The sequence below is a fragment of the Camelina sativa genome, chromosome 17 (genome assembly GCF_000633955.1).
Source record: "Camelina sativa cultivar DH55 chromosome 17, Cs, whole genome shotgun sequence".
NCBI lineage: Eukaryota > Viridiplantae > Streptophyta > Magnoliopsida > Brassicales > Brassicaceae > Camelina > Camelina sativa.
The window spans coordinates 29,091,628-29,111,153 of NC_025701.1; the positions used below are offsets into that span (position 1 = coordinate 29,091,628).

The window sequence follows — 19,526 nt, forward strand, 5'->3', positions numbered from 1 at the left end:
TTTCTCCTCAGGCATCGAATCATCAATTGGAATCTCCTCTACTATCCTCTTCCTGGACAAGTGATCAGCTACTCCATTCTCTATCCCCTTTTTATCAACTATTTCCATGTCAAACTCTTGGAGAAGCAAAATCCATCTCAACAACCTTGGTTTTGAATCCTTTTTTGAGTATATGTGCCTCAAAGCAGCATGATCAGTGTACACAATTACCTTGGACCCTATTAAGTAGCTTCTGAATTTTTCAAAGGCAAATACCACTGCTAGGAGCTCTTTCTCTGTTGTTGAATATCTTCCTTGAGTTTCATCCAAGGTTCTACTTGCATAATGAATCACATGCAGCCTCTTATCTTTTTTCTGTCCTAGGACTGCTCCTACTGCAAAGTCTGAAGCATCACACATAATCTCAAATGGAAGATCCCAGTTTGGAGCTTGGACTATTGGAGCTGAAATCAAAGCAGCCTTGATCTCCTTGAAAGCCTTCAAGCAATCTTCATCAAAGTTGAACTCAGTTTCCTTACAAAGCAACCTTGTCAATGGCCTAGCTATCTTTGAAAAATCCTTGATGAATCTTCTATAAAACCCAGCATGACCAAGAAAGCTTCTTATGTCCTTGACTGTTTTTGGTGGTTGAAGTTGAACCATGACTTCAATCTTTGCCTTATCAACCTCAATCCCTTTCTCTGAAATCTTATGACCAAGAACTATCCCTTCTTCAACCATGAAGTGACACTTTTCCCAATTCAAGACTAGGTTTGTCTCCTCACATCTTTTTAAAACCCTGCACAAATTATCAAGACAAGAAGAAAATGAGTCTCCATAGACAGAGAAGTCATCCATAAATACTTCAACAACATCCTCAATGAGATCAGAGAAGATAGACATCATGCATCTTTGAAAAGTTGCTGGTGCATTACATAATCCAAATGGCATTCTTCTATAGGCAAAAGTACCATATGGACATGTGAATGTTGTCTTCTCTTGATCATTAGGATGAATAGGAATTTGGAAAAATCTAGAATATCCATCCAAGAAACAGTAGTGAGTGTGATTAGCTAATCTTTCCAACATTTGATCAATGAAAGGAAGAGGAAAATGATATTTCCTAGTGGCTGAATTAAGCTTTCTATAATCAATGCACATTCTATGTCCTGTAATGGTTCTAGTGGGAATTAACTCATCATGATCATTCTTTACCACAGTAATTCCTCATTTTTTAGGGACACAATGAACTAGTGAAACCCAAGTACTATCAGAGATAGGATAGATTACACCAGCATCAAGCAACTTAAGGATCTCTTTTTTAACTACTTCCTTTAGGTTGGGGTTTAACCTTCTTTGAGGTTCAATGCTGGAGTAAGATTCATTCTCAAGATGGATTCTATGCATGCAGAGACTAGGTGAGAGTCCTTGAATGTCATCCAAGGTATAACCAATAGCTTTTCTATACTTTCTTAGCTCAACAACTAGCAAATCAAGTTCTTTTTTACTTAACTTAGCATTTACTATCATAGGATAAGTAGAGTTCTCACCTAGAAAAACGTACCTTAGCCCAGTTGGGAGAGGTTTGAGCTCTACTTTTGGTGCTTTTAGTTCAGACCAATCATCTGTGGAGGACTCGGCAGTGCACTCGGTCGAGTGGCTCTGGTGCTCGGTCGAGTGCGTGGTCGAGCTATCCAGATTTGCTATTTGAACTGACCAGACTTCTTCTCTTAATGCAGGTAACCCCTCAAAAACCTCTGGATGGTCTGATTCCCTACAGGAGTCCAACATCTCCTCATAGGCCTTGGTTTCTTTATGAATGAATCATTCCTCCCCACTTTTGGTTAAGGCAGTCCTAAGGTGATCTTGTTCTGCTAGTTCTTCCATCAGTTCTCCTGCTAATTTGTCCATCTCTTCAACCCAAAAGACTTGCCCTCCAATGGTTGGTTTCTTCATAGCCTCTACAATATCAAATGTCATCTTGAGGTCCTCTCCCAAGTTGAGATCAATCTTCCCTTGTCTCACATCTATTATTGCTCCTGCTGTAGCTAGGAAGGGTCTCCCTAATATTAAAGGGTCTTTTGGTTCTTCATCCATTTCCAAGACTACAAAGTCTGTTGGGACTTCTTGGAGATGATGGGTACGTTAGAAAAGTGTGTCTTGGCGAAGCTGTGAATCATGGAGCATCTCTCAACTTCAGCGAATATGCGGCTTCTTGCCCACTTGTGTGTTGTGGCTCTTATGTTCCAAGTTTAGCACATATCAACCAACTTGCAGGATTCAAGAAGGAAAGAGAAGAAGAGGAGGCGAACCAACAACCACTCGCTAACAAGAAGACTCACTATTAATTAATAGCTTTTTTTTTTGCATATCTTTTCATTCGTTTTTGTTTTGCATTGTCCTCTGCACACAATGACCCTTATTCTTGTTTCTGTTACAGTTTTAGCTGATCAGACATTATACAAATGTTCTTGTTCTGACTCCCCCGAATTCCCCCTCTCATTTGTAGTCATTTACCTCTCTCAGGCGTACTTGGTTACTGCATTCTGCATTTTAATATTTTTTTTACCCTGGTGTTTCCTTATTTTGTGATATTCAAGGTTTTTGTTGTTTCTTGTTTATCACAATGTAAGCATATTATATAAGTTAAACTAGTTGATATACGGGTTGTTGTATACTATGTTATGATAATCAATTTAAACTTATTTAATAATTATAAAAAAGAAGCATAACAAATAAATTTCACCTTCAATAACAGCTTTGACACTTTTTTTTAATTCAAATTATACAATACCAAAATACATCACTTATTTAAATATAATTAGAATGTACAAACATATCTCTTGAATTTCTTCAATTTTTATTGTTGAACTTTGATAATAGTTTTCATATGCATTTTGAGCATTTGACAGTAAACAACATATTATTAATGATAACAATGAAAATTTTCTATAATATTCATATATTTAATTTATGTTGTTAATATAAAATATCATATCACCTAAACTATTTAAGGGTTAATATGATGAGTCTTGTTAAAAAAATGCATTACTATTTTGATGGAGGTAAAAGAGAGTCAAAAAATTTGATTTGATGATTATATTACAAAAAGTTCGTTTAAACAGTCCATATTTCTAAGATAAAAAAATATACATGAATATATAAGAAATAATCAAACATTCAAATTAAAGAATGGAGATTGCTTCTTTAGCTTCATTCGCTTATTGTGATATGATTAAAATGTATATTTAAAATATGTATCGATAAATGAATTTTCTTGTACCATTAGCCATCAAAGTTTTGTTATGCATATTTATTTTTAATTTAAATTATAAGAAAACAAAGAAGAATGGAAAATCACATATAAACAAAGAAAAAAAATTAAAGAAGGTGATCTGGTTGCGGAAGTCAAGAGAGAAATGGTTCAACTTGGGGGGACCGGAATACCAGCTTCTTTCATACCTCCACTATTATTCGACGACGTCGGAATAGGGTTGAGGCTTTGAAAAATGATGCTGGAGTTTGGTTGACTGATCCACAGGAGCTTGAAAACATGGTAGTGGCATACTATAAGCGGTTATACTCTTTGGCGGATGTTGACTTGGTTGTTGCTGGATTACCAAGAGGAGGGTTTCAAGCATTCACCTAGGAAGAGAAGCTCAGTCTCAGTAAGCCTATGCTTGCTGAAGAGGTGAAGAATGCTATCATTAGTATGGGTGCATATAAAGCTCTGGGCCTAGATGGATACCAACCCATCTTTTACCAGAAGTGTTGGGACGTTGTTGGAGAATCAGTCGTTAAGTTTGTGTTACAATTCTTCGACACGGGAGAGCTTCCGTCGGGGCTGAATGATGCATTAGTATGTTTGACCCCTAAAGTGGCCAAGCCAGAGAGGATTACACAATTTCGACCCATCAGTTTGTGTAATGTTATTTTAAGATTATAACAAAGGTAATGGTGACACGGTTGAGGCTGGTGATATTCAAGTTGATTGGTCCTTCCCAATCAAGCTTTATACCAGGACGACTAAGCATGGATAACATTGTTATTGTCCAGGAAACAGTTCATTCGATGAGAAGGAAGAAGGGTCGGAAGGGTTGGATGTTGTTAAAATTGGATTGGAGAAGGCTAACGATCGTATAAGGTGGGATTTTCTGGAGGATACATTGCTTGCAGTAGGTTTCTCGAACTTATGGATTAAGTGCATTATGTAGTGTGTCACAAACCCGTCAATGAACATTTTGTGGAATGGAGAAACAACAGAGTCTTTTAAACCTTATAGGGGGTTACGTCAAGGGGATTCATTGTCTCCATCCTTGTTTGTCCTGTGTTTGGAGCGTCTTTGTCAGATGATTGATAGAGCTACAGCGGGGAAACAATGGAAACCGATCAGGTTATCACAAGGTGGACCTCTTCTTTCACATATCTTCATTGCTGACGACCTGATTATTTTCGTTGAAGCTTCAGTAGCACATATACGAGTTATTCGGGGGATTCTTTAGAAGTTTTGACTTGCTTCGGGACAGAAGGTGAGCCTCGAGAAGTCAAAGATTTATTTTTCTCATAATGTATCACGAGATATGCAGCGGTTGATATCAGTGGAGAGTGGTATTAAATCAACAACTGACCTGGGTAAGTATCTTGGGATGCCGAGTATCTTCGAAGTTAGCAGGGTGGAAGGAAAGATGTTTGAGCTTTGCGGGTCGGCTAACATAAATGAGAGCTGTCTTAGGAGCGATCTCGATTCATACCATGAGTCCAAAATGGTTATTGGATGAGTTGGAGAAGGTGTCACGTTCTTTTCTTTGGGGTAGCACCTTGGAGAAACGAAAGGAACATCTTGTAGCCTGGGATAGGGTTTGTGCTCCTAAGGGTGAAGGAGGGTTGGGCATTAGGCGTATGCAAGACATGAATAAGGCGTTACTCGCTAAAGTGGGGTGGAGGTTACTGGGTGACCAGGACAGTTTATGGTCTCGTGTGCTTCGACGCAAATACCGGGTGGGGGATCTCCGGGTGGTGTACTGGTTAAAACCAAAAGGGAGTTGGTCTTCCACTTGGAGAAGTGTAGCGATTGGTATTAGAAAATTGATTTTACCAGGTCATGGTTGGGTTGTAGGTGATGGTTGACAGATTCGTTTCTGGAAGGACAAGTGGTTGTTGGAAGTGCCTATCATCAACAGAGCAGAAAATGGGATCACTGAGAGCAGAATGAATGAAATGGCAAGCGATTTATGGGAAGATGGGAGGAATTGGAGGTTGGACGAAATAGCACCTTAGGTTTCGGTGGATGTTAGGTTGAGACTCGGGGCTGTGGTTATGGATACTTTTTCTGGGGCTCGAGATAGAATATCATGGCCAAAGACGGCAAATGGACAGTTCACAGTCAAGTTGTCGTACTCTATGCTTACTCATAATCCGTGTGAGGGTCCCTAGCCTGATTGTTTTTTGACTCGTGTTTGGGGTGTTGTGGCTCCGGAGCGGGTGAAGGTTTTCTTGTGGTTGGTTGGACATCAGGCTCTAATGTCGAATTCTGAGAGGTTTCGTCGACATCTATGCGCCTCTTCGTTGTGTGAAGTTTGTAAAAGTGGAGAGGAAACTATACTTCATATATTGCGGAAATGCCTTGCGATGAATGGGGTTTGGAGGCGTCTGGTACCAGTTCAGAAACAGCCTTGGTTTTTCTCTGCGTCTTTACTTGAATGGCTTTTCACTAACTTGAATGTGGAGACATGTTCAAGGGTTTTGGTGTGGTCTACTTTGTTTAGTGTTGCGGCTTGGTGGGAGTGGAAGTGGAGACGTGGTAATGTGTTTTGGGCGTAGGGTAAATGCAGGGATAGGGTGAAGTTCCTGAAGGATTTGACTAAAGAGGTAGAACTTGCTCACAGAGCTAAGAGGTTGATAAGATCAGCTCCGGAAAGGGAGGAGAGTTTAATAGGTTGGTCTCGTCCACTGAGGGGATGGTGGAAAATGAATACTGATGGTGCTACAAGAGGGAACCCGGGTTTAGCGACTGCAGGTGGTGTCTTGTGGGATGAAACAGGGGTTTGGCAGGCGGGGTTTTTTCTTAACATTGGTGTTTGCTCAGCTCCGATGGCGGAATTTTTGGGGGTCTACTATGGTATGTGTTTGGCATGGGATAATCGAGTTGAGCGGTTGGAGTTGGAAGTGGAGAGTGAGATAGTGGTCGGCTTCTTACATACATGGATTAGTGCGACTCATCCGCTGTCTATCCTGGTACGGTTGTGCCATGACTTTATATCAAGAGACTGGGTAGTCCGGGTTACTCATGTGTATAGAGAAGCTAACCATCTTGCTGATGGGTTAGCTTCCTATGCTCTTTCTTTACAGCTTGGTTTTCATTTGTTTGAGGTTGCTCCGCCTTGTGTTGCGGTTTTACTCTCGCAGGACATTAGTGGTTATGTTACACCAGGGACTGTTTGTATTTGAGTTTAATTTTTCTTTAATAAGTTAGGGGAGTCTACTCCCTTTGTTCTACCAAAAAAAAGAAAAAAAATTAAATTTTCTAAAAATATATGCTAAACAAAATATATAATCATATTGAGTCTAAGACATTCATGGATCTTATCGAGGATTACGAAAAAGCCTCGGATCAGAAGGTGAATCTTGATTAATCATCTATCATGATTGGGAAGAAAGTATCATCCCAAACCCTTGTTTAAAAACATGGCCGCCGAGGCCGCGGTTATCGTTCGGTGGCGGTGCTCTACCGGGATTTTATCCAAATCAATTTTAAAATCAAGAAAATAAAAAAAAAAACAATTTTTCTGAAAATAGGATGATAGATGTTGGATCTAACATTTGGTTATTAAACAAAGTTGAGTTGAAGGAAAAATAGATGAAAAATATGTATTTAAATGACTGGCAGTCATAAACTAGGGTTGCAGGTTCAAAAAAATCAGGTGGAGAAGATGACCTAAAAATATAAATGATGAGTATTATTTAAAAAATGAATTAGAATTTTGATGGAGGTAAACAGTGTTACAAAAATATATTTGACGATTATATTACAAAAAAGTTTATTTCAACTGTCCATTTTTTTGAGAACACAACAAATATACATGAATATGTAAGAAATATTCAAACATTCAAATTAAAGAATGGAGATTGCTTATTTAAGTCATCTCAAACGGTGGAGCTAAAAACACAACAAATATACTTTATGTGAAGCTGTGATTGGCTAGGGAGAAAATTTTTTTATAGATATATATATATATATTATTTTTGTGTTTGGTTCCCATGACTCTCGTCGCTTGTCACTCACATCTCTCGTCTCTCTCTCTCTCTCTATCTCTCTCAGTTTTTTGAATGAACGGCGAAAGGAAGACCAACAAATTTACAGGAGAACCCGTGGGAAACTTGGCGTCCACTGGCTTTATCATCATCTTTAATGATGATGGCACCATTGGCGACGATCGGTTCATCAAATCGGAAGCATATTGTTTAACCAAATCAGAGATTCAAGTGGCCACATCTTCGATTGTTTGGTTCAGTGATCCTTTAATCTGTTTATCTTGGTAAGAATTTATCTGATTTCAATTGTAGGTTGTCATGCATTCGGATTAATTTATGTGAAGAAATTAGGGTTCAACGAATTGAATTGACATTGATATTAGGAAAATTAGGGTGCAATGTTGTTAGAAGTTTGGGAATTGGAAATTGATCTTATTGTCTGATTACCGATAAAAAACCTTGTTTTTGATTGACAATAAGAATCAGTGGTTTTTTGTAAGTTTTTGATAAGTTTAAAACGATCTTCGGTTTAAAACCTCGCTTATTCTCACTTGTTTATTTCCAGTTGTTTAATCTATATATATAAAGTTACCTTTCTTCACTCCTGGTGCTGCTACATCAGCCACTCCATTAATTTAATAAGCCTAGTTCTTTTTGACATAACCCACTAAGCAATTCCTATTCCTTTTTTTCATATTTTTTAAAAAGTCCAGTTTCATATTTCTTTAAAAATCCAATCCATTAGTAATACATGTTTTATATGCTGTAGAAACAAAACCCTTCTCCAAGAAGCTCCACTCCGCCGTTCACTGGTGTGCGACCTGAAGTGTCCCCCTGATACACAGGTTTTCACCCAGGGTATCAATTCCTATGCAGTTGTAGTACAAAGGGTTATTAATCCAAATGGTTGTTATGCTAGCAGATAAGATTTGATCAGAACAAAGCAAGTCAAGCCAAGCAATAATAGGGGTTTTGTCTAACAACCTAAGGTGAACAAAAAATAAGAAAACAAAAAGAACAAAAATCAAGAACAACTCGAAGTACCACACGATGCAGGTGATCGAGTACCTGATCGGGTTGGTGGTCGGGTTGATATAAAAATAGTAAACATCAAGATAAGAAAGCTCCTAAGGATGGGGTAATCGAATCCTAAGTATTCTTGACCAGTACAAATGCCTTACATGCCTCAAGCAAATATTTCCTAGACAATGAATCTCTAAAACTTTGTTACCACACTCTCGCACTAGCAACAATCAACCTTGATCACTTCCCTACCCAACTCTTGTTGGAGAAACATGACCAAGCAGGCATTAAAATCCGATTCATTATTGTCAGTAAACCCAAACTCATCTAATCTCTTACTCGGAGCGAGTGAACCTCTAGCATTGGTTGATTCAAGCATCTCATCTACACCTCTCGGTGGTAAAACACCCTAGATCTAATCTCAACCTCTCGGTCTGTTGAAAGCATTAAGAACACAAACATAAAAGGAAATCTATCAAACATATACAATCAAACTAAGGCATCCTAACCGATCAAGAACACAAAATCATCTATTCCATCCCTAGAAACTTTGATTCACTACTCAGATCTCATGGCAAAGAACATAAACCCAGAAATAATAAAAATTGCATAATCATAAAGATGAGAAAGAGATAAACGTTTTATTAAAAAGAAGCAATAGCAAAATGTAAACAGAATTCAAGTTGAAAGAAGAACAAAAACATGAAAAGAAATGCTAAGAAAAGAGTGGAGACGGCTCTCGCCTTCTGTCTCCCGAAAATAGGGTTAAGAGGGGATATTTATAAGGAAACAGGTTGACCTAGCCACGACAGCGGCCATGTCAGCAGGTATCCGACCATGCTACACGAGGTGGAACTCGAGCTCCCCTTCGGGTGAATGATCGGATAGGTGATCGGGTGGTTCCATTCTTCGATCTGGATGTATATACGCTTACTAAAACAGAGATAACTCTTGAACCGCACATCCGATTGGACTCAAATCACCACATTTGGAAAGAGAACTCGATATCCTATAACTTTGATGAAGAACTCAGAAGCTGAATCCCACCGTAAAATCTTCATTCGAGTCGATATTTGCAGGTCTCGTCATGAACTCGACCAGGTGCTATGTGGTAATTATCGGGTGGTTTGGTCGGGTGCCTCCTTTTTCCTTCTTCATGCTTCTGTGTAAACCCTGTAAATGTAACCAGTTCCTTCCTTGTGATAGCTGCAACTTGTTAACCCTTCTTTTTGCTTTTTTTAGGCTCTAAAGTACATGTTTTCATCCAAAATGTGCAAATGCAAGAATGCAACACCCTAAATGACCTAAAAGTGAATTCTTACAGTTAATGACCTAAAAATGCTAAGTTAAGGGTATAAATAATGCAAAATATGGACAAAAAAGGATACTAAAAATACGTAAATTAGAGAGTTATCAAGACTGTCACAAAAAGGATGCTAAAAACATGTAAATTAGAGAGTTATCAGGATCATATACATGCCACAAGGGCAAACAATATGTCCTAAACAGGACCGTCACAAAGACCAAACAATCTGTCCTCAACAGGACCGTCACAAAGACCATCTATCCCAAAGGACCGTCAGAAAGACTATCTGTCCCGAAGGACCGCCTAAACAGGCACTCTGGCTAAACAGCCCGCCACAAAGGCCATCTACCCCGAAGGACCGCCTAAACAGGCACTCTGGCTAAACAGCCCACCACAAAGGCCATCTGTCCCGAAGGACCGCCTAAACAAGCACTCTGGCTAAACAGCCCGCCACAAAGGCCACCCATCTGGCTAAACAGCCCGCCACAAAGGCCACACAATGTCTAAAAAGACTGCCACACACGGGCACAATGACTCAAAAGTCCGCCACTAAGGCCACACAAGCCCTTCCAAGGCTCTCCACCGCTAAAATGGATAAATTCTAACTCACATAAAATTTTCCATATTTAGCACTTTCCATTTTTTGGAAACTTTCCACTTTTGGAAACTTCTATTTCAGGAAACTTTCTCCAAAACTCCACATCACGAAAACTTTGTACCCCGAGCACCACCTCATCTTGTTACTGAGTCACACAACAAACCACCCCAAGCGACAGAGTAACAAGAGAGATGGACTGGAATACTCCATTCGTGCTCCAGGCACGGATTATAGATGGGAACAGGCTAGACAAGTTCAAGTCGCGGCTTGCTTCTCATACCACTTCTTAAACCTTGTCTTCATCCTCACCTCAGGCTCCCAAGTCTGCTCCTCCACACAATCACAGTCCCAAAGGACTCTCATCAAAGGAACCTTCTTCTTCCGAAGTTCCTTAATCCTCCTCTCGAGAACCCTCACTCGTCTCACCTCCAAAGTCATGTTAGCCTGAAGATCTTCAGGAATCTTAGCCAACAACTGATCATCCTCACAGAGACACTTCCGCAACATAGACACATCGAAAACCTTGTGGAATGCATGCAAGACCTCAGGTAACTCTAGTCTATATGCCACTGGTCCAACCCGCTCAATCACTCTGAACGGACCCATATACCTCGGACTTAACTTAGTCTCAGTCAATGACCTGTTCGGACCCTGCAACATGGCCAACTTGAGGTACACTCTGTCTCCTACCTGAAACTCAAGATCTCTCCTCCTCCTATCAGCATAACTCCTCTGCCTATCCTGAGCCTCCTTCATGTTCAGCTTGAGAACCCGAATCTTCTCTGAGGTCTCCTGAACAAAATCTGCCCCATACATGCTCCTCTCCCCCACCTGAGTCCAGCATAACGGTGTACGACACGGCCTCCCATACAAAGCCTCATAAGGAGCCATCCCAATACTCGCCTGATAACTGTTGTTGTAAGCAAACTTTACCAGGTTCAGGTGATCTGCCCAATGGCCATCCCAATCCAAAACACACATCCTCAGCAAATCCTCCAACGTCTGGATCGTCCTCTCTGACTGTCCATCTGTCTGGGGATGATAAGTTGTACTCATATGCACCTTAGTGCCCATCTCTGCCTGAAATGCCTTCCAGAACACCGAAGTGAACTTAGAATCCCTATCAGACACAATACTCGCTGGCACCCCATGCAACCTGACAATCTCCCTCACATACTTCTTAGCCAAGACCGCTGCTCCATCAGTCTTCTTAATGGCCAGAAAATGTGCTGACTTAGTCAACCGGTCCACAATGACCCAAATAGCATCAAACGTAATCGACACTGGCAAACCCACCACGAAGTCCATAGTAATCATATCCCACTTCCACTCAGGAATGGGTAGACTCTTCAGCAAACCGCCAGGAACCTGATGCTCAGCCTTCACTAGGTGACACACATCGTACCTCGCGACCCAACTAGCTACATCCTTCTTCATCCCGACCCATTGATAGTACCTGTTGAGATCACGGTACATCTTAGTCGCTCCTGGATGAATAGAAAACTTGCTCGCATGAGCCTCTCTCAGAATCTCCTGCCTCAACTCCTCATCCTTGGGCACACAAACCCGACTGTGCACCAAGATAGTTCCATTATCTGAGACCTGATACACTGAATCAACATCCTTTGAGGCATTCACCAGCCCCAAATCCTGCTGTTGAGCCAACCGCAACCTACTCAGAAGATCTGCTCTATTAACTGCTTCCAAACCCAACGGTTCCTATGAAACAGCACACAAGCTCAAAGCACTGATCTCTCCTACCAGAGACTCCTGAGCCAAAGCTACCCTCTTCCGACTCAGATCGTCTGCAACCGTGTTAGCCTTTCCAGGGTGATAGGCTATCTCCAAATCATAATCCGCCATAAGCTCCATCCACCGCCTCTGTCTCAAATTCAGCTCAGGCTGAGTGAATATGTACTTCAGGCTCTTACGATCTGTAAACACCTTTACCTTTGCACCATAAAGATAAGATCTCCAAATCTTCAGGGCAAAAACTACAGCAGCCATCTCCAAATCATGAGTAGGATAGTTGCCCTCATGCTTCCGCAACTGCCGCGAAGCATAGGCAATCACTTTCCCATGCTGCATCAGCACACACCCCAAACCAACTCTAGATACATCAGTATAAACCACATAGGGTTCTCCCTGCTCAAGCAAAGCCAACACTACCGTAGTAGTCAACATCTCCTTAAGGGTCTCAAAGCCCTCCTCACACTCCTGTGACCACACAAAAGGGACATCCTTCCCTGTCAACTTAGTCATAGGGCATGCTCTACTTGAAAAACCCTGCACAAACCTCCTGTAGTAACCTGCCAAACCAAGGAAACTCCTGATCTCTGTGGGATTCTGCGGTCTAGGCCAATCCCTGATAGCCTGAATCTTCTTCGGATCTACAGAAACCCCCTCTGCAGAAACAATGTGACCCAGAAAACCCATCTCACGCTGCCAAAAACTGCACTTGCTTAACTTGGCAAACAACTTCTGCTCCCGCAGCTTCTCCAAAACTCCCCTCAAATGCACTGCCTGCTCCTCAGGACACTTAGAATATACCAGGACATCATCGATGAAAATGATGACAGACACGTCCAGAAACTCCTGAACGCTACTGGTGCGTTAGTCAACCTGAAAGGCATCACCACAAACTCATAATGCCCATACCTCGTCCTGAAAGTCGTCTTCCTCACATTTGCCTCATCTATCGGTATCTGAAGATAACACGACGCCAGATCTACCTTGGAGAACCAACTAGCACCTTTCAACTGATCCAACAACTCATCGATCCTAGGAAGAGGGTACTTGTTCTTCACAGTGACCCGGTTCAAACCCCGATAATCGATACACAACCGGAAACTTCCATCCTTCTTCTTCACAAACAACACCGGCGCTCCCCACGGTGATACACTAGGACGGATGAATCCCTTACTCAACAAATCCTCTAGCTGCTTCTTCAGCTTCTACCATCTCTGCTGGAGCCATTCTATAAGGAGCCTTGAATAATGACATCGTCCCCGGTTCCAGTTCAATAGTGAAAGGATCCGAACAAGATGGTGGTAACCCCTGCAATGACTGAAATGTTGGGATTTAAGCGGAAGAAGTTGAGAAGAAGAGAATTGTCGGCAAGGAGAATGAGATAAAATGTTGTATTCCATAAGTGAGTATTACAAAGGTTTACATAAGACTATTTATACTAAGGGAAACTAGGGCTACACCCTTTATTACAAATCGCATAAGAGATAAGAGATAAGGAAAGAGAATTGGTTCTTCCCAAGAGTGAAAGCGACCCCTCCTTGTTTTCTTAAACAAAGCACAACCCGTGACTCCTCTCTCTCTTCTACTCTAACGGCTACAAGGAGGATCTCGAACCTTCTTATGGGCTTTAATGCAACCAGTCCTCCTCACTACTCCATATATTCGTAGGTGACTCGGCCTTATAGCATAACTGTATGGACGACCAATACTTGTTCGGACTAGCATGATCACTTGTCAATACTCCCCCTCAAGCTTAGCTAGGTGAAACGGCTAAGCTTGGAACCCATGAGAGATCACCTCATTAAAAACCTTAACATAGAAAACCACATGGGACAAAACTATGCTAAGGAAAAGAGTGTGATCTTCCATAGGTTAGGAGAGTTTCTCACGGATGTGTAGGGTCTACTAGTCCAAGCTTGCTGGAGATGTATTTGCAAATTTGATGACTAGTAGCCTTGGTGAAGATGTCGGCCAATTGGTCTTTGCTTGGAGTGTAACACGGTAAGACTACCCCTTCTTTAATCTTTTCTCGCACCTTATGACAATCTACCTCAATGTGCTTAGTTCTCTCATGGAAGACCGAGTTGGTTGCTATGTGTATCGCCGCCTTATTATCACAATGCATGGTGATTGGTTGATCAGACTCTACTCCAAGATCCTTAAGGAGGCCTTTGAGCCATGTGAGCTCGTTGGTTAGCTTCTTCATAGCCCTATATTCCAACTTGGCACTTGATTGAGACACAACTTTCTGTTTCTTCGACTTCCAGGTTACTAGGTTCCCTCCAATGAATGTGCAATACCCTGTCGTGGACCTCCTATCTATTGTATCACCCGCGTAGTCCGCATCACAATAGCCGACAAGTTCCGTGTTGTTGTTCTTTCCCATCCAAATGCCTTGTCCTGGACTACCCTTGAGATAACATAGGATCCGCTCGAGCGTTTGCCAATCAAAGTTCGTTGGAGCCTTCATGTGTTGGCTGACTTGGTTCACCGCATAGCATATGTCCGGCCTCGTGATCGTGAGATAGATAAGCTTTCCCACCAGCCTACGGTAGCGTCCCACATCTTTGTATGGTTCGTGCAACTTGTTAACTGGAGCACCGTGTGTTGGCTTCTCCCCCTTTCGCTTGACCTGGTGACCTTCCTCAAGTGGCGTTGACACCGGTTTAGCTCCTATCTTACCTGTCTCATGTAAAAGGTCAAGTGTATACTTCCTTTGAGAAAGAACAATCCCTCTGGAGAGCGAGAGATTTCTATCCCAAGGAAGTATTTAAGTTCACCTAAATCCTTAATATCAAAGGTAGAGTTAAGAAGAGCCTTAGTGGCACAAATACTGTCCTTATCATCACCGGTGATAATGATGTCATCTACATAGACGAGAACGACGACGTGGCCACCGTTAGTGCGGAGAGTGAACAGCGTATGATCAGCTTCAGAGCGCTTGAAACCATTCATGCGTAGTGTAGAGCTGAGCTTGTGGTACCACGCCCTCGGAGATTGTTTGAGACCATATGATGTGACCCGGAAACGCGGTCACGATACGGTTGCGGTACGGTCGCGGCTTGAGCTCTCGGTCAACTTTCAAACGATAGAACTTTCCTCGGCCGAGGTTCTGGACTTTGGATCTAGGAAAGAATCAAACGAGGGAAACGGAGTTTGAGGGAATTGAAACGAGCCGTTTGGGGAGATACGTCGAGAAGCCACGAATGGATCGGTCGGGCGGTACGGATGCAGAACGAACGAACGATCGACTACGGTGGAAACGATGGCGGAGACGATTTGAGGCGATTCAGTGGAGAACTCGAGAACTTATGAAAGACAACTCGGGGTGCGAAGGGGAAAGATGGAAGCGAAGTGAAGAGGGAAAATACGAATGGATCGAGAGACGACACAAGTGGTTTGGCTCTCCTCTTGATACGGTCTCTAACAAGGTCGAACCTGGTTCGAGGCTTGTTAGGGTTTTCTCAAGGTTCAATCCCGGATTGAAGAAAGAGAAGAGTGAGACAAGTTTCAAGAATCTCTCTTGAAGAAAAGTTTTATTTTCATACAAGTCTAAGGAGGAACAAGGGCTTAAGGAGAGTTTAAATAGCTAGGTCTAGATAGGAGCTTAAGGACACGCGGATTCATCTTGATCCGCACATCGTCTTTNTCATGCTTCCGCAACTGCCGCGAAGCATAGGCAATCACTTTCCCATGCTGCATCAGCACACACCCCAAACCAACTCTAGATACATCAGTATAAACCACATAGGGTTCTCCCTGCTCAAGCAAAGCCAACACTACCGTAGTAGTCAACATCTCCTTAAGGGTCTCAAAGCCCTCCTCACACTCCTGTGACCACACAAAAGGGACATCCTTCCCTGTCAACTTAGTCATAGGGCATGCTCTACTTGAAAAACCCTGCACAAACCTCCTGTAGTAACCTGCCAAACCAAGGAAACTCCTGATCTCTGTGGGATTCTGCGGTCTAGGCCAATCCCTGATAGCCTGAATCTTCTTCGGATCTACAGAAACCCCCTCTGCAGAAACAATGTGACCCAGAAAACCCATCTCACGCTGCCAAAAACTGCACTTGCTTAACTTGGCAAACAACTTCTGCTCCCGCAGCTTCTCCAAAACTCCCCTCAAATGCACTGCCTGCTCCTCAGGACACTTAGAATATACCAGGACATCATCGATGAAAATGATGACAGACACGTCCAGAAACTCCTGAACGCTACTGGTGCGTTAGTCAACCTGAAAGGCATCACCACAAACTCATAATGCCCATACCTCGTCCTGAAAGTCGTCTTCCTCACATTTGCCTCATCTATCGGTATCTGAAGATAACACGACGCCAGATCTACCTTGGAGAACCAACTAGCACCTTTCAACTGATCCAACAACTCATCGATCCTAGGAAGAGGGTACTTGTTCTTCACAGTGACCCGGTTCAAACCCCGATAATCGATACACAACCGGAAACTTCCATCCTTCTTCTTCACAAACAACACCGGCGCTCCCCACGGTGATACACTAGGACGGATGAATCCCTTACTCAACAAATCCTCTAGCTGCTTCTTCAGCTTCTACCATCTCTGCTGGAGCCATTCTATAAGGAGCCTTGAATAATGACATCGTCCCCGGTTCCAGTTCAATAGTGAAAGGATCCGAACAAGATGGTGGTAACCCCTGCAATGACTGAAATGTTGGGATTTAAGCGGAAGAAGTTGAGAAGAAGAGAATTGTCGGCAAGGAGAATGAGATAAAATGTTGTATTCCATAAGTGAGTATTACAAAGGTTTACATAAGACTATTTATACTAAGGGAAACTAGGGCTACACCCTTTATTACAAATCGCATAAGAGATAAGAGATAAGGAAAGAGAATTGGTTCTTCCCAAGAGTGAAAGCGACCCCTCCTTGTTTTCTTAAACAAAGCACAACCCGTGACTCCTCTCTCTCTTCTACTCTAACGGCTACAAGGAGGATCTCGAACCTTCTTATGGGCTTTAATGCAACCAGTCCTCCTCACTACTCCATATATTCGTAGGTGACTCGGCCTTATAGCATAACTGTATGGACGACCAATACTTGTTCGGACTAGCATGATCACTTGTCAATACTCCCCCTCAAGCTTAGCTAGGTGAAACGGCTAAGCTTGGAACCCATGAGAGATCACCTCATTAAAAACCTTAACATAGAAAACCACATGGGACAAAACTATGCTAAGGAAAAGAGTGTGATCTTCCATAGGTTAGGAGAGTTTCTCACGGATGTGTAGGGTCTACTAGTCCAAGCTTGCTGGAGATGTATTTGCAAATTTGATGACTAGTAGCCTTGGTGAAGATGTCGGCCAATTGGTCTTTGCTTGGAGTGTAACACGGTAAGACTACCCCTTCTTTAATCTTTTCTCGCACCTTATGACAATCTACCTCAATGTGCTTAGTTCTCTCATGGAAGACCGAGTTGGTTGCTATGTGTATCGCCGCCTTATTATCACAATGCATGGTGATTGGTTGATCAGACTCTACTCCAAGATCCTTAAGGAGGCCTTTGAGCCATGTGAGCTCGTTGGTTAGCTTCTTCATAGCCCTATATTCCAACTTGGCACTTGATTGAGACACAACTTTCTGTTTCTTCGACTTCCAGGTTACTAGGTTCCCTCCAATGAATGTGCAATACCCTGTCGTGGACCTCCTATCTATTGTATCACCCGCGTAGTCCGCATCACAATAGCCGACAAGTTCCGTGTTGTTGTTCTTTCCCATCCAAATGCCTTGTCCTGGACTACCCTTGAGATAACATAGGATCCGCTCGAGCGTTTGCCAATCAAAGTTCGTTGGAGCCTTCATGTGTTGGCTGACTTGGTTCACCGCATAGCATATGTCCGGCCTCGTGATCGTGAGATAGATAAGCTTTCCCACCAGCCTACGGTAGCGTCCCACATCTTTGTATGGTTCGTGCAACTTGTTAACTGGAGCACCGTGTGTTGGCTTCTCCCCCTTTCGCTTGACCTGGTGACCTTCCTCAAGTGGCGTTGACACCGGTTTAGCTCCTATCTTACCTGTCTCATGTAAAAGGTCAAGTGTATACTTCCTTTGAGAAAGAACAATCCCTCTGGAGAGCGAGAGATTTCTATCCCAAGGAAGTATTTAAGTTCACCTAAATCCTTAATATCAAAGGTAGAGTTAAGAAGAGCCTTAGTGGCACAAATACTGTCCTTATCATCACCGGTGATAATGATGTCATCTACATAGACGAGAACGACGACGTGGCCACCGTTAGTGCGGAGAGTGAACAGCGTATGATCAGCTTCAGAGCGCTTGAAACCATTCATGCGTAGTGTAGAGCTGAGCTTGTGGTACCACGCCCTCGGAGATTGTTTGAGACCATATGATGTGACCCGGAAACGCGGTCACGATACGGTTGCGGTACGGTCGCGGCTTGAGCTCTCGGTCAACTTTCAAACGATAGAACTTTCCTCGGCCGAGGTTCTGGACTTTGGATCTAGGAAAGAATCAAACGAGGGAAACGGAGTTTGAGGGAATTGAAACGAGCCGTTTGGGGAGATACGTCGAGAAGCCACGAATGGATCGGTCGGGCGGTACGGATGCAGAACGAACGAACGATCGACTACGGTGGAAACGATGGCGGAGACGATTTGAGGCGATTCAGTGGAGAACTCGAGAACTTATGAAAGACAACTCGGGGTGCGAAGGGGAAAGATGGAAGCGAAGTGAAGAGGGAAAATACGAATGGATCGAGAGACGACACAAGTGGTTTGGCTCTCCTCTTGATACGGTCTCTAACAAGGTCGAACCTGGTTCGAGGCTTGTTAGGGTTTTCTCAAGGTTCAATCCCGGATTGAAGAAAGAGAAGAGTGAGACAAGTTTCAAGAATCTCTCTTGAAGAAAAGTTTTATTTTCATACAAGTCTAAGGAGGAACAAGGGCTTAAGGAGAGTTTAAATAGCTAGGTCTAGATAGGAGCTTAAGGACACGCGGATTCATCTTGATCCGCACATCGTCTTTTTGACGTGTCCCCTTTACAAGAGAACACATCGCCACCTTTTGACTAAAACTCTTAGCCACAAACACTCTCCAACGTTCACAAACATAAGGATCAAAAGAGAATATTCTTACATTCAAAATTAAACAAAAAAATAAGAGGGAAAGAGAGATAACCGCCTTGGCCTTGCGCGTGAAGCAACTTAGCCTTTAGGCGTTTTGCGTTTAGCTCCATGCCTCGTTAAAACCTTCTCCGGTAAACCCATTGGGAAAAACCCGGAGGGAGGAAAACGAGTACACTTCCTTGCTTAACGACTTGACCGTCTTCACTCTTGGGTAAGAGTGAAGACTAAGCGGACTGAGCCTTCGGAGTTTTCATGGGGGGGCTGGCTTTGGACGAATGTTTGGACAAACAGGTTGAGCCGCTGCTTGGCCGCCTTTGCTGAGCTCTTGGAATGTGTGGTGGCTCCGGGAAGGATTGTTGGAGCCTTGGCCGCGTCTGAAGAGGTTGCCCTGGTCGCGTCCGATGCGTCTTAGTCAGGCGTCTCAGTCTCGTCCGGCGTATCTTGGTCTTCTTGGCCGAGGTCGCGTCCTGCGATCACATCACCATAGATCGCCTTGTGAAGCCGGAGA

The 19,526-nt window shown here is 42.8% G+C and overlaps 2 protein-coding genes across 2 annotated transcripts; both read right to left on the reverse strand.

The window, feature by feature from the left end:
• LOC109129958 (uncharacterized mitochondrial protein AtMg00810-like) lies at positions 13,792-14,861 on the reverse strand. Its single transcript, XM_019239016.1, has 2 exons — positions 14,687-14,861; positions 13,792-14,588 (listed from the first exon to the last, which is right to left on the reverse strand). The coding sequence occupies exons 1-2, from the start codon at positions 14,859-14,861 to the stop codon at positions 13,792-13,794; spliced, it is 972 nt and encodes a 323-aa protein (XP_019094561.1).
• Positions 17,155-18,224, reverse strand: LOC109129959 (uncharacterized mitochondrial protein AtMg00810-like). The gene is made up of 2 exons (XM_019239017.1): positions 18,050-18,224; positions 17,155-17,951 (listed from the first exon to the last, which is right to left on the reverse strand). The coding sequence occupies exons 1-2, from the start codon at positions 18,222-18,224 to the stop codon at positions 17,155-17,157; spliced, it is 972 nt and encodes a 323-aa protein (XP_019094562.1).

Coding starts and splice junctions, on each gene's coding strand:
- LOC109129958 (XM_019239016.1), bottom strand. CDS start 14,861: ATGAATGGTTTCAAGCGCTCTGAAGCTGATCATACGCTGTTCACTCTC. Junction 14,589..14,686: donor CTTTGATATTAAGGATTTAG/GTGAACTTAAAT, acceptor TACATGAGACAG/GTAAGATAGGAGCTAAACCG.
- LOC109129959 (XM_019239017.1), bottom strand. CDS start 18,224: ATGAATGGTTTCAAGCGCTCTGAAGCTGATCATACGCTGTTCACTCTC. Junction 17,952..18,049: donor CTTTGATATTAAGGATTTAG/GTGAACTTAAAT, acceptor TACATGAGACAG/GTAAGATAGGAGCTAAACCG.